A 12,895-nucleotide genomic window follows, 5' to 3' on the forward strand; every position below is an offset into this window, starting at 1 on the left:
GACTTTGCAGCCAGCAAAATCAGCATCAGTGTACACAAATAGGGGTAAATCAAGAGGTGCTGGTGAGAAAAAGAGACCTAGACCAAGAGTACCCTTTAGATATCTAAGCAACCGCTTACAAGCTTGCCAATGCTGATGTTTAGGAGAGGACAAGAATTGGCTAAGCTTATTTACAGCAAGGGAGATATCAAGTCTGGTGTAGGTAAGGTATTGCAAAGAGCCAATGATAGTACGATAGAGCGATGGATTTTCAAAAGAATCACCTTCATCTGTTAGTGACACAGCAAAATTCATAGGAGTATCACATGATTTACAATCTTGCATATCAGCTTTCTTCAATAAATCCAAAGCATACTTGGATTGTGTAAGATAGATTCCAGAGTGATTTCTATGAGCTTCAAAACCAAGAAAATAGTGTACTGATCCAAGTGTTTTTAGAGCAAAATTTGTATCCAAATCATGAATAAACTTTTCAAGAGCTGCTGAGTTAGAACCAGTGATTAAAATGTCATCAACATATACCAAAGCAAACAAGACAAACTGAGAAGTTCTTTTAATGAATAATGAGGCATCTGAAACAGCTCGTTTAAATCCCCATGATTGTAAAGCTTCTCTCAACTTAGTGTACCATGCCCGAGGTGCCTGTTTAAGACCATAGAGAGATTTTCGGAGCTTACAAACATAAGAAGGACACCGGGAATCAATAAATCCTTCAGGTTGAGACATGTAAACATTTTCAGTCAAGTCTCCATTCAAAAATGCATTATTAATGTCTACTTGTTGAATATCCCATCCAAAAGTAACAGCCAAAGTAAACAAAACTCTAATAGTTGGTGCTTTGACAACCGGACTAAAGGTTTCAGCATAATCAACCCCCGGTGTTTGAAGAAAACCCTTGGCAACCAACCTAGCTTTGTATTTAAGAATAGTTCCATCAGGATTATACTTTATTCGATACACCCACTTGCAGCCAATAATGTTCATATCCTTAGAAAATGGAACTAAGTCCCAAGTTTGATTGCGCTGTAAAGCAATAAACTCATCCTTCATAGCTTTAACCCATTGTGAGTCTAAAAAGGCTTCATTGACAGAACTAGGTACTACGGAACTAGTTAGAACATGAGGAGAAGTAAGTTGGAGCTGTTTGGTCTTGGACTGGGTAAGCATAGGATGAACAGAAGGAAGGGGTTCAGTAGGATATTTAGGATTACGTGCTGCAGGTTTGGAAGAAGGCTGAGGAACTAATGGAGTAGGAGGCAAAGTAATAGAATTCTGAGATGGAGAAGAAGTTGCATTGCTTGGCATGGAAGAGGATACCGGAGGTACTACTTCAAATGGAGCAGAGACTGGAAGAGACTCAAAGAAACGAGTAGAAAAACCAGTTGAAGTAGACTGAGATGTAGAAAGGGAAGAAAATAAGCTCTGAAAGGGAAACTCATATGAATTAAATTGCACATGACGAGATATATAAACTCGACCAGATGGATGTAAGCATTTATAACCAGAATGTATATGACTATACCCAATGAATATGCATTTGGTTGAGTGAAAAGCAAATTTGTGCTTATTATACGAACGTAGAAAAGGAAAACAAGCACATCCAAACGGTTGCAACATCATATAATTTGGTTGCTTGTGGTAAAGAAGTTCAAAAGGAATTTTAAACTGAAGAGATAATGAAGGAAGCAAATTAATAATATGAACAGCTGTTTCGAAGGCATCAACCCAAAATTTTAATGGCATGTTAACATGAGACAGCAAAGTAAGTCCCATTTCAGTGATATGCCTATGTTTCTTTTCAGCAACACCATTTTGCTGATGAGTATAAGGACAAGTGAATTTTGGTTGAATACCACAGCTATGAAGATAGGGTAAAAATGCCTTAAACTCTCCTCCATTGTCTGTTTGTAAGGCCTGTAATTTTGTGTGAAACTGAACTTCAGCAAGTTTGTGAAAGGTTACAAAGGTGGACAAGGCATCTGATTTAAGTTTCAAAGGGTATAGCCAAGTATATCTGGTATAGGCATCAACAAAAATGATATAGTATCGATGTCCTTCAATGGACAAAGTAGGAGAGGGACCCCACAAATCTGAGTAAACTAATTCAAGAGGTTTCTTTGCTGTAATAGGACAATCAGCAAAGGGAAGTTGATTAAGTTTGCCAATTTTACATGAATCACAAAAGGAAACATTCGAATGAGAACAAGGCAATCTGATTTTATTAAGAACAAAACGAAGTACATTGAACGATGGATGACCTAGCTTTGCATGCCATTGATTATACATTCGCTTAGTTTGTGCTAGCTGAACATTAGGTGATAGTCCAGAACAGAGTGGAAGCTGCCCCTTACATTTATTTGAGTGAAAAACATTACAATCAGAAGAAGATGTATTGCTAGAAGTAGAGTTAGACTTAATAGTCTGAGCTGAAACACAAGGCTGGGCTGAAGCACAAGGAGCAGCAGAATTAGGAGCAGCAGAATTAGTTGCTGAACTCAGTTGATATAAGCCATCCTTAAGACATCCTTTGAGTAGCACCTCCCCGGTATTCTTGTCCTTAATCAAACAAGAACTAGAGTTAAATTCTGCTACAAGATCATGATCTCTTGTAAGTTGAGATACACTAATGAGATTCTTTTTCATGGAAGGAACATGTAAAACATTTGACAAAGAAATGTTGGAAATAGGTGCAGTTTGTGTGAACAAATGTCCAAGACCAATGTTAGAAATTGGAAGTTGCTTACCATTACCAACTGAGACTTTGTCATTCCCATTGTAAGGAGCATGGAGTGAGAGATTATTAAGGTTTGAGGTTATGTGATTAGTGGCTCCTGAGTCAACAAACCAAGCTGGATCTTGAAAAGAAGGCTGAGACAAAGGTGTATTATAATCAATAGGTTGAGAAAAATGATTATAATAAGTTCCTTGTGTAAAACCTAGATCACTCATGTAAGCCTCGTTAGAATCACTAAGGGAAGCTACAAAGGCTCTTGAATCTGGTTGTTGGGAAACCATAGGTGGCCGTCCAAAATTTGAATTCTGTCCAAAATTTGAATTCAACATAGGAGAACTTCTTTGAAAATTTCTATCAAACCGATGATAACATTTATCAACAAAGTGCCCTGGCTTGCCACAAAGCTGGCAGTAAATTCTTTTTCCTTGTCTACCTCTGCCTCTACCTCCTCGATTTACAAAACTTCCTCTGTTTTGACCGAAACCTCCTCTATTATTAACAGAATTTTCAGAGTTCTTTTGAGTGTAAGCAGCCATATTTACTTGCATAGCAGATGGCATAACTGACTCAACATTTACAGTTGACGCTTGTGCCAAATTCTTAGAGTTTAATCTTTGTTCATGCATCAATAGCAAATATTGAACTTTCTCAAGATCTATATCATCCATTTGGTAGGTAATAAGACTTACTACTGTCTCATAATCATAATCCAGTCCATTGAGAATTGCAAGAAGCAAATCTTTGTCACTTAGAGGTTCTCCAATAGCTGCAAGAGAGTGACCTACAGTTTTGATCTTAAGAATATAGTCATTTATAGACAAAGAATCCTTCTTAATGGATCGAAGTTGCTATTTCAATTGAAAAGACTTGGCAATTGTTTGGCGGGAGTATAAATTTTCAAGTGCCATCCATACCTCAGCAGATGATTCATAGTGAATCACCTGTGCTAAGACTTCTTTATCAATTGTTGAGAAGAGCCAGCCAAGCAGCAATTGGTCCGATCGTATCCAATTCAAGAATTCAGGATTCAACGTGGGTGCTGCATCTTCATTTGCGTTCGGATCTGTGATATACTTGGATGGAGGAGGAGATTTGTTGAGGAATGATTGCAGGTCAAACGCTCGAATTGTAGCAGAAATTTGTGCCTTCTAGAAAATGTAGTTGTTCGGATCGAGTTTGATAGGTATATAGTTAAACGCTTTTGCCATCATTGAAAAATCAGATTGCGAGGCTGAAGACAAGGCTGAAAGAGATCGAGGAGGAACAAAGGAGGAAGAACTGTGATCCGAATTGAATGCCATTGACCTTAGTCATACGCTCTGATACCATGTAAAGATTGAGCTAGGGCAGAGAGTAGAATGAAAACAAGATGAGAGAAAGAATGCTCTGGAATTCTGATTAGTGAATCGAATGAATACAGAAACAAGACTAAGCTGATTTTATACTCAGCCAAGTCTAGACTACAAGCATAATAAAGAAAGCTAACTAAAGGCGCAAAACAGAAAGCGCAAGTTTAAAATAACAGCTGCTACAACTGAAAGTAAAATATATAACATAACTGAATAACAGAAAACTAAAACAGCTTAGGTTATATTTTCTTTAACAGATGGGCTGTCATAGGTAGCAAGGTTCTTATAGAAGTGTGTCTCACAACCGGAGAGAACCCTTTGTTGAAATCTACCCCTGCTACTTAGGTAAAACCCCTTGCTACTAGCCTAGCTTTATACCTAGGCTTGAGGCTATCTCCAGCTCTATCTTTCACTTTAAGCAACCATCTACAACTTACTATTCTTTTTCCCAAGAGTCTATTTACCAAAACCCAATTCTCATTTTTCCTCAAGTATTCATCTCAGCTTCCATGGCAGGCTGCCATTTTTGAGATTCCTTTGAGTTTACAGCCTCTTCATAGGACCGAGGCTCTTCTCCAGCCATCTCAGCCGCACTTAGTTGTGCGTATGCCACCAAATCAGAGAACCCATATCTCACTGGTGGCCTATTGACTCTTCTTTGCGTATCTTGTCCTACATTATACCTTTTCTCAATTAAATCTCCTACTATACTTGATGAACCAGCATTGTCCATGTGCTGGTCTTCATCATTACTCGATGAATCCCCCACATCTATAGATCTGTCAAGGCTATTTCAACTTGAGGAGCCTTTACCAACACTTGGTTGGTCCTGAATAGGTTCTAAGGGAGTATCATATGCAGCAACATCATCCTGTTGCTGTTGTTCAAAATTTACAACTTTTGCTTTCCCTTTCCTATCCCTATTCTCCTTATTTTGATCAATAAAGGAATTCTCATCAAAAGTTACATCTCTACTTACCATGGTTCTAGGCATCTCTTCTTCTAAATTTCACAACTTATACCCCTTAACCCATGATGGATAACCAATAAACACACACTTCTTAACCCTAGGTTCTAATTTACCTTGTTTTACATGAGCATAAGCTATACATCCAAAACACCCTAAGATGATCTAGGTTTGGCTTATGATTATTCTACATTTCATAAGGTGTCTTAAAACCTATGGCTGATGAAGGTCACTGGTTTATCACATAGGTTGCTATAGCAATAACCTCTCCCCAAAATGCTTTGGGAAGCCTAGCATGAAACAACATACATCTCACCCTCTCTAGGAGGGTCCTGTTCATGCGCTTAGCTAATCCATTTTGCTTAAGGTTACTAGGGGCAGTAAAGTGCCTTAGTATGCCACTCTCTTTGCATAGTTGGGCGAATTTCTTATTACAAAATTCTAGGCCATTATCAGTTCTAATGATCTTTAATTTTACACCCCTTTGATTTTCAATCATAGTTTTCTAGGCGTTAAATGCATCAAAGGTATTATTTTTGGATTTCAAAACAAAAACCCAAACCATTCTAGAGTAGTCATCTATTATAGAAAGGAAATACCTTGCTCCACCTTGAGTTAGGGTTTAACTAAGGCCCCATAAGTCCGTATGGACATATTCAAGTGGGCCTTTAGAGGTATGGAGTGTCTTCTTGGGGAACTTTACCTTCACAGATTTTCCATAGATACATGATTTGCATGTGTCTAAATCTGTTACCTTACCAGAGCCTAAAATCCCTTGACTAACTAGTTCTCTAAGCCCTTGGACACTCATATGAGCCATCCTAAAATGCCATAGCTTTGTGTGCTCATAGGTTTTATTTTCCCCTACATCCACATCCCCACATAATGTGGTAGCTAACATAACAAATATCCCATTTTTCAGGACTGCCTTCATACATACAAGTGATCCCCTAGTTACCTTGAGAACATCACCATGACCACTATAACTATAGCCACTCTTAGCTAGCTCCCCTAGGGAAATCAGGTTCCTCTTTAAGTCCAGGACATATCTCATTGATGACAGGGTCCTTACTGACCCATCAAACATTTTAAGCTTAATGTCCCCAATTCCCTTTATGCTATAGTCTTGGTTATTCCCTAACAAAACTTTCCCCCCACCAATGTCTCTATAATTCAAGAACCATTCTCTATGGGGTAACATATGGAAAGAATAACCCGAATCCAATACCCACACCTCTCTATCCGAATGACTTGATACCACAAGTGTATCTGAGCTATCATAGTCAAACTCGTATATAGAGTTTGAGAATTCTGGTTTACCTTTATCTGAAAATTCCTGCTTTTTCTTTGGACAATATTTCTTTATATGCCCTTCCTCATGGTAGTGAAAACATCTAAGGTTTCTCCTACCACTTCTTGACTTTGATCGAGCCTTCCCCTTAGCCTTAGGATCTCGCTTTTCAGGCCTATATCTAGTTTTTTTTTTTTGAAAAATGTGAGCTCAATATATTAAGACCTATATCTAGTTGTAAGGGCATCCCCAATAGATTTCTTCATCTCCACTTTATGCTGCAGCTCTTTAGAGTTAAGAGCACCTATAACATACTCGAAGGATATGGTGTCCCTACCATGCTTTAGAATGTCCACAAAATGCTCATATGACTTAGGTAATGAATGCGATAGAATTAGGACCTTATCCTTCTCTCTCATATAACATCTTCTGGTTTACCTTTATTTGTGGACTGTCACTATTCTCTCTCTCTCTCTCTCTCTCTCTCTCTCTCTCTCTTTTTTTGGGTCTCTGTAAGTGGATCTTCATGGTACAATTTTTGTTCAAGGATGGCAGATGTTTTGGTTTCTATACTGAAGTATGGTATAATGGAGTCTATTTGAAACATTTTCCAAGAATATATTCTGACACAATCATTTCTCCAACCAGTGGATTCTATCAGGTGGGTGCGTTCAGATTGTATAATTCTGGGATGCTTTCAGCTAAACGCAGATGGCAATGAGGAAAATTATCTGGTTCAAGTTATCACAAGCAAAGATGGAAAAATTACTGATGTTAGTATGCTATCCCTTGATATTTAGTTTAATGAAATTATTAATGGAAGTTAGCTTGTCAAGTACAATGTTGATCAGCATATTCTGACATATTTTGTTTGCAGTAATATTTCAATTTGGTAGTATCTTCTAGCCTTGGTTTTGATTAGTTATTCTTAAGAAATCTCTCCCTCATGATATGCAGTGACTAATTGGTTGCTTATATCTCATCCTTAGGATAAACACTTACCTTACAAATTGAAGAATATATTGCCTGAGTTTAACCTAATCATAGTATCTAAAGTTTTGATTGGACTCGTAGTTATTATTTCTGTCCGATACTAGCTAAGAAACTGTTAGCCTATGTTTGGAAGAGAGGTGGTATAGAGAACTGAATGGAAAGTAAGGGTAAATGAAGTAGTGTAAAGTTTGTTATCTTTCCATTGTTCGTGAAGAATAAAATATAAATAAGTGTAATTTGTTAGATTTCTGATCTGACAAGTGAATTCTCGAGTGATTGAGAAGAGCGAGAGAAAGAGAGAAGGAAGGATTCAGAGAATTAGAGGGAAAGAGAGAATGAAAATTGAGAGGGAAAAGAATATGAGAAGGAAATTGATTTCCTGATTTCATTCAACATAGGGGTAAAGGCGTAGATTGGTTCCTTTTTATACTGATCTATGGCCTATTTGGCGCCAAAAGCGGTTATGCCCTCCCCACTTGCCTTACAACTTGCCTGGGAACATGCTGAAACATTTCTCCAGCTATGCTTTATCTGAGGCTTTTATTTACATAGGCTTCAGCCCAACAGATCGACGCTTACAGCCTATTACATTGGCTCAATTATTCAACTAATATAACATAATATAGCTTTATTTTCTTTGGATAGAGAATGAAAAGGGATAGAATAGTAAAAAAAGGAAAATAAAGTTACATTTATACTCCTTTACTTTCAAAATGAATAAACAAGTGAAAAAAATAACAAGGTTTAGATAGTAAAAACAATAATATATTTATAAATATATTTCCTTCCCCCTCTTTACACCCCAAATCGGGTGTAAGCTGCAAAATATATTTTCTTCCCTCCCTTTCTATTATGAAATTGACGAGAACTTGACCAAAGAAACAAAAGTAATCTTGATTACTCAAAACCAATATCAATTTTCAATATCATTCATCAAAGGTTGCTCTACAATACATCACTAAAAGATTATTTATAGAGATCTAAACAAATAAAAATCTATTCTAACTAGGATTCCTTTATCCAATCTAATTAAGATCATACAAATAATCCCAATCTAATTAGGATTCTAGAAAATAAAAGAAATCAAAAGAAACTAGGAAACAAATTAGAAATAAAGAAACTAATAAAACGTATTAATCTCTATTTTTACTGCTAAAATATTGTTTTCTGAAATATTTGTTCTATGATCTTCATCATTCTCCCCCGATTTGACGCAGCGTGTAGCGTGAGTGTGAAGAAAACACACCAAAATAAACCCTTGAAAGAGAAAACTTCAATAGCCGAAGCTTGGCTTTCAAGAAGACGCAAAAACAAGACTGTTTTGCTAAGAAAACCCAAATAGGTTGCTGAAATTTGATTAATAAAAACTTGATTACAATCTCTAGATCCTAGGTATATTTATAGTGTTTGGTTAATCCAAATCCATCTAATATTTGGAAAACAAAATCCAACTAAAATTCTAATAGAAATAAATCCTAAATAAAAGTCAACTAGAATCCTAATAAAAATAAAACTCTAATCAAACATGAAGTAGAATCCTAAATCAAGTAGAAACATGAAATAGAATCCTAAATCAAGTAGAATTCTAAAATTTAAGAAGTATTAAAATAACATTATAGCACTACTATTTTGGTGATACTATTCCGGTTTAATTGGGTCAGCCTTGGGCCGAGTCTTGATTGGTGACCGCATCATTCACCTTCACTTGAGAAAAAATTCGACCTCGAATTTTGATCCTGTTTGGACAAATCCACATCCGATAAGTACGAAGAGAGATTAGCCACTTTGAATATTTAGAAATACCCATATGATTAGGCAAATCCACAACATAAGCATTGTCATTGGTCTTCTTTGGAATCTTGTAAGGACCATACTTCTTGAACTTGTTCTGCTTTCCTGCTAGAATTTGTTCCTTCTTCAAGAATATCATGACTTCATCTCCAACCTCAAATACCTTGTGCTTCCTATGCTTGTCAGTTGTCGCCTTATATTTCTTATTTGTGCAACTTTTGCTTGACATCTTCCTGAACCGCTTGAACTTTTCTGCAAAGGGAACATGAGCAAAGACATTCCTCCCCTTCTTAGCCATATCAGCATTGGCATGGGTCCAATCATCGCCATGTTTGTTGCCTTCTGCCTCCATTGCATTATTACTGTTAGATTGAGGACGTTGAACCTTCCATCTTGAGCGCTTCTCTAATATAGTAGATCTTATTGCCTTCGATTCAACCATGTCAGATCTTGAATAAACTGTAGAAGGATTTGCTGCCATGACCTCCATCTCCTTTACAGTAGCAAGTCGATCAGAGAAAACACCACCATCATTGGGTTGCGAAGCAATGCTTGAGCCATCAGGACTGGAAAATACCCCAGTATGAGTCAATAACCTTGGAGTTTCTATCATGTTAGCAACATAAATTAGACCTGAGTTTGCAAACGTTGAGGTTGCTGGGACAACATAATCTTCGAAATCAAGCTCCACTTTAGAAGCTTTGGGTTGATTCTTTTCCACTATGGGTAACAAAGTATAACGCACACCTTCTTTCTCAAGTTGATATGTGTTCTTCCTACCCAAGTGCGTAGCATCTACATCAAATTGCCAAGGCCTCCCAAATAAAATATGGCAAGCATCCATATCAACAATATCACAATAGACTTCGTCGGAGTACTTACCAATAGAGAAAGGCACCCTGCAACGTTCATCCACATGTATGCCACCAACTTCTTTGATCCATCCAATCATGTAAGGGCTTGGATGTTTTTCAGGAGTTAACTGCATCTTTGCCACCACGTCTCTTTCTATGATGTTCTCCTGACTTCCACTATCAATAATCAACTCAAAGATTTTTCCTTTCACCGTACACCTCGTGCGAAAAAGCTTATGCCGTTGAGTAGTATCTTCATTCTTTTGAGATAGCATTAACTTCCTCACTACACAGGTATATTGCCCATGTCCATAATCTTCTTTGTCATCCTCCCCATCAAGCCCGCAATATACTTCCTCTTCAGCAACATCTTCCTCTTCCTTTTCTACAATGTTAACTATTTTCCTCCTTGGACAATCACTAGATCGATGCCCAACCTCATTGCACTTGAAACATTTTAAAAGAATAGGCTTTGCATAAGGATTAGGGGATTTTGGAAGATTAGAAATAGTACCTCGAATGTTTCCCCCCGTTGTAACCTTATTAGGGTTGACTGTATGGGGTGGATTGGAGGGTTGCGCTCCTTGATCTGACTTGCCTTTATCAAAAGCTGGTTGTTTATTTTCATTTCCACTATACCGACGATAGTTGTCATTACGAGATCTCTCACTCGACATTAACTCAGCCTTTAAAGCTAAGTTCCTTGCTTCTTGCACACTCAGAACCATCTGAACCCCAATTTTATCACGAATAGCAGGCTTCAATCCATTCAAGTAACAAGCTGCTTGTTGATTGTCACTTTCTGATAATTGGTTTTTCTCCGCCAATTGCAGAAACTCAAAGGTATATTCATTCACACTCTTCATTCCTTGTATACATCTTTGATAAGCTTCAAACATATATTGTTCATAGTCAGGGGGCAAAAATCTACCTCTTAACAGCTGCTTCATTCGTCTCCATGTCTTAATTGGCAGTCGGCCTTCCCTCAATCTCGTTTCTCTTAATCGCTCCCACCAAACAGATGCACCGCCTTTCAACCTGTAAGCCACTAACTTTACTTGTCGTTCATCTGGGATCTCTATGTATTCGAAAAAACGGTCAACCTCAGTGATCCAATCCAAAAACCCCTCAATATCAAGATCTCCACTAAAGGTAGGAATATCAACTTTTAGTTTATACTCATCGTTGCCCCAGTGGTTGTACTGATGCGCATTCCTCCTAACCCCTCTACCACCAGGGTTAGCTATTGCTCGACCAAAATCATTCTCTTCATCGCTATCTTCAATCACTGGTTTTCTAGGATTAACAAGGACATGATTAATGGGTGGTCTTCCCGCTCCGGCTTGATTCACCCCATTATTCAGGTTCCTGTCATCATCAACTCGTAGTAAGGTGCCCAATTGGTTGCTATGTTGCTCCAATCGCTGTTGGATAGTACGAGTTACTTCCCGCTGTTCTTCGATTGCTTTCCAAACTGCGGACAACCCCTGATCATCGTCACGAGGCTGGTTGCTACCGTTACGTTCAAGATTGGCCATCTGATTGGTTGATTAACCGCTCTGATACCACCTGACGCAGCGTGTAGCGTGAGTGTGAAGAAAACACACCAAAATAAACCCTTGAAAGAGCAAACTTCAATAGCCGAAGCTTGGCTTTCAAGAAGACGCAAAAACAAGACTGTTTTGCTAAGAAAACCCAAATAGGTTGCTGAAATTTGATTAATAAAAACTTGATTACAATCTCTAGATCCTAGGTATATTTATAGTGTTTGGCTAATCCAAATCCATCTAATATTTAGAAAACAAAATCCAACTAAAATTCTAATAGAAATAAATCCTAAATAAAAGTCAACTAGAATCCTAATAAAAATAAAACTCTAATCAAACATGAAGTAGAATCCTAAATCAAGTAGAAACATGAAATAGAATCCTAAATCAAGTAGAAATATAAAATAGAATCCTAAATCAAGTAGAATTCTAAAACTTAAGAAGTATTAAAATAACATTATGGCACTACTATTTTGGTGATACTATTCCGGTTTAATTGGGTCAGCCTTGGGCCGAGTCTTGATTGGTGACCGCATCGCGATTGAATAGAACTTGGCTCTGATGAGTTGAATTGTAGATACCACTCTAAAAGCTTATGATCTAGAACTCGAAAATCCTCTTTAGTAATCCAAGTATTATCTAAATCTGGTTGAACTTTTTGTTTGACAAGAAATGTTGATAATCATCAGTTCGAGAAGAAGCCACAATATCATCGTCAAGCACAATATCATATCACATCCTTTTGTTGTAGTATGCGTGGGATACAAGGAACCTAGTGAACCTGGTGAAGAGGGGGAGGGTTAGAGAAGAGAGAGGAGAGAAAAAATAGGGGAAACTAGTGAAGAGAGGGATGGAAAGAAGTAATTGAGAAGGGTTTAAGACAAGAGTTAGAGAAGAGAGAGGCTAGGTATTTTCAAATAATCAAGATGATATATTTATTCCTATACATGTTCCTCAAATTCTCAATAATGAGTGCCCTTGTTGGAGAAGTGACCAAAACCTTGACTTCATTCACCTGCAATTTCCTTGATAATTAAGGCCCATGTTTGACAAGTAGCTGACAAGTGACCAATATCCTTATATTAGAAACAGAATACCCGTTAGTTCTTGGAGCAATCTTGGCCCTGCCTCGACTCACCTCTTCCTAAGTCTGGCGCAAACCGACCTCCATAGTGTTCAGCCTTGCCTCCAATTGTTTCATTCGAGTGCCTTCCGCCATCTCCACAGATCACTTCTTCGGAATTTCGCCATCTCCACAGATCACTTCTTCGGAATTTCGCCTTTTGAGAACAACCTCCAAGAATCACCTTACTTTGATACCAAATGTTAGGTTCCTAGACCTAATCTAGGGTTTCTTTAGGGATGTAGG

At 37.7% G+C, this 12,895-nt stretch overlaps 1 protein-coding gene across 2 annotated transcripts in view; it reads left to right on the top strand.

Annotated features, from left to right (window-relative positions):
• Positions 1-12,895, top strand: part of LOC127794182 (nuclear pore complex protein NUP214) — a 130,986-nt gene that overhangs the window by 51,109 nt on the left and 66,982 nt on the right. For both annotated transcript variants that reach the window (XM_052325151.1, XM_052325218.1), the window contains exon 5: positions 6,990-7,114. In XM_052325151.1, coding sequence (XP_052181111.1) covers positions 6,990-7,114 — 125 coding nt within the window. The remainder of the gene's footprint in view (positions 1-6,989; positions 7,115-12,895) is intronic.

This window comes from Diospyros lotus, chromosome 1 (assembly GCF_014633365.1).
Source record: "Diospyros lotus cultivar Yz01 chromosome 1, ASM1463336v1, whole genome shotgun sequence".
Taxonomy (NCBI): Eukaryota; Viridiplantae; Streptophyta; class Magnoliopsida; order Ericales; family Ebenaceae; genus Diospyros; species Diospyros lotus.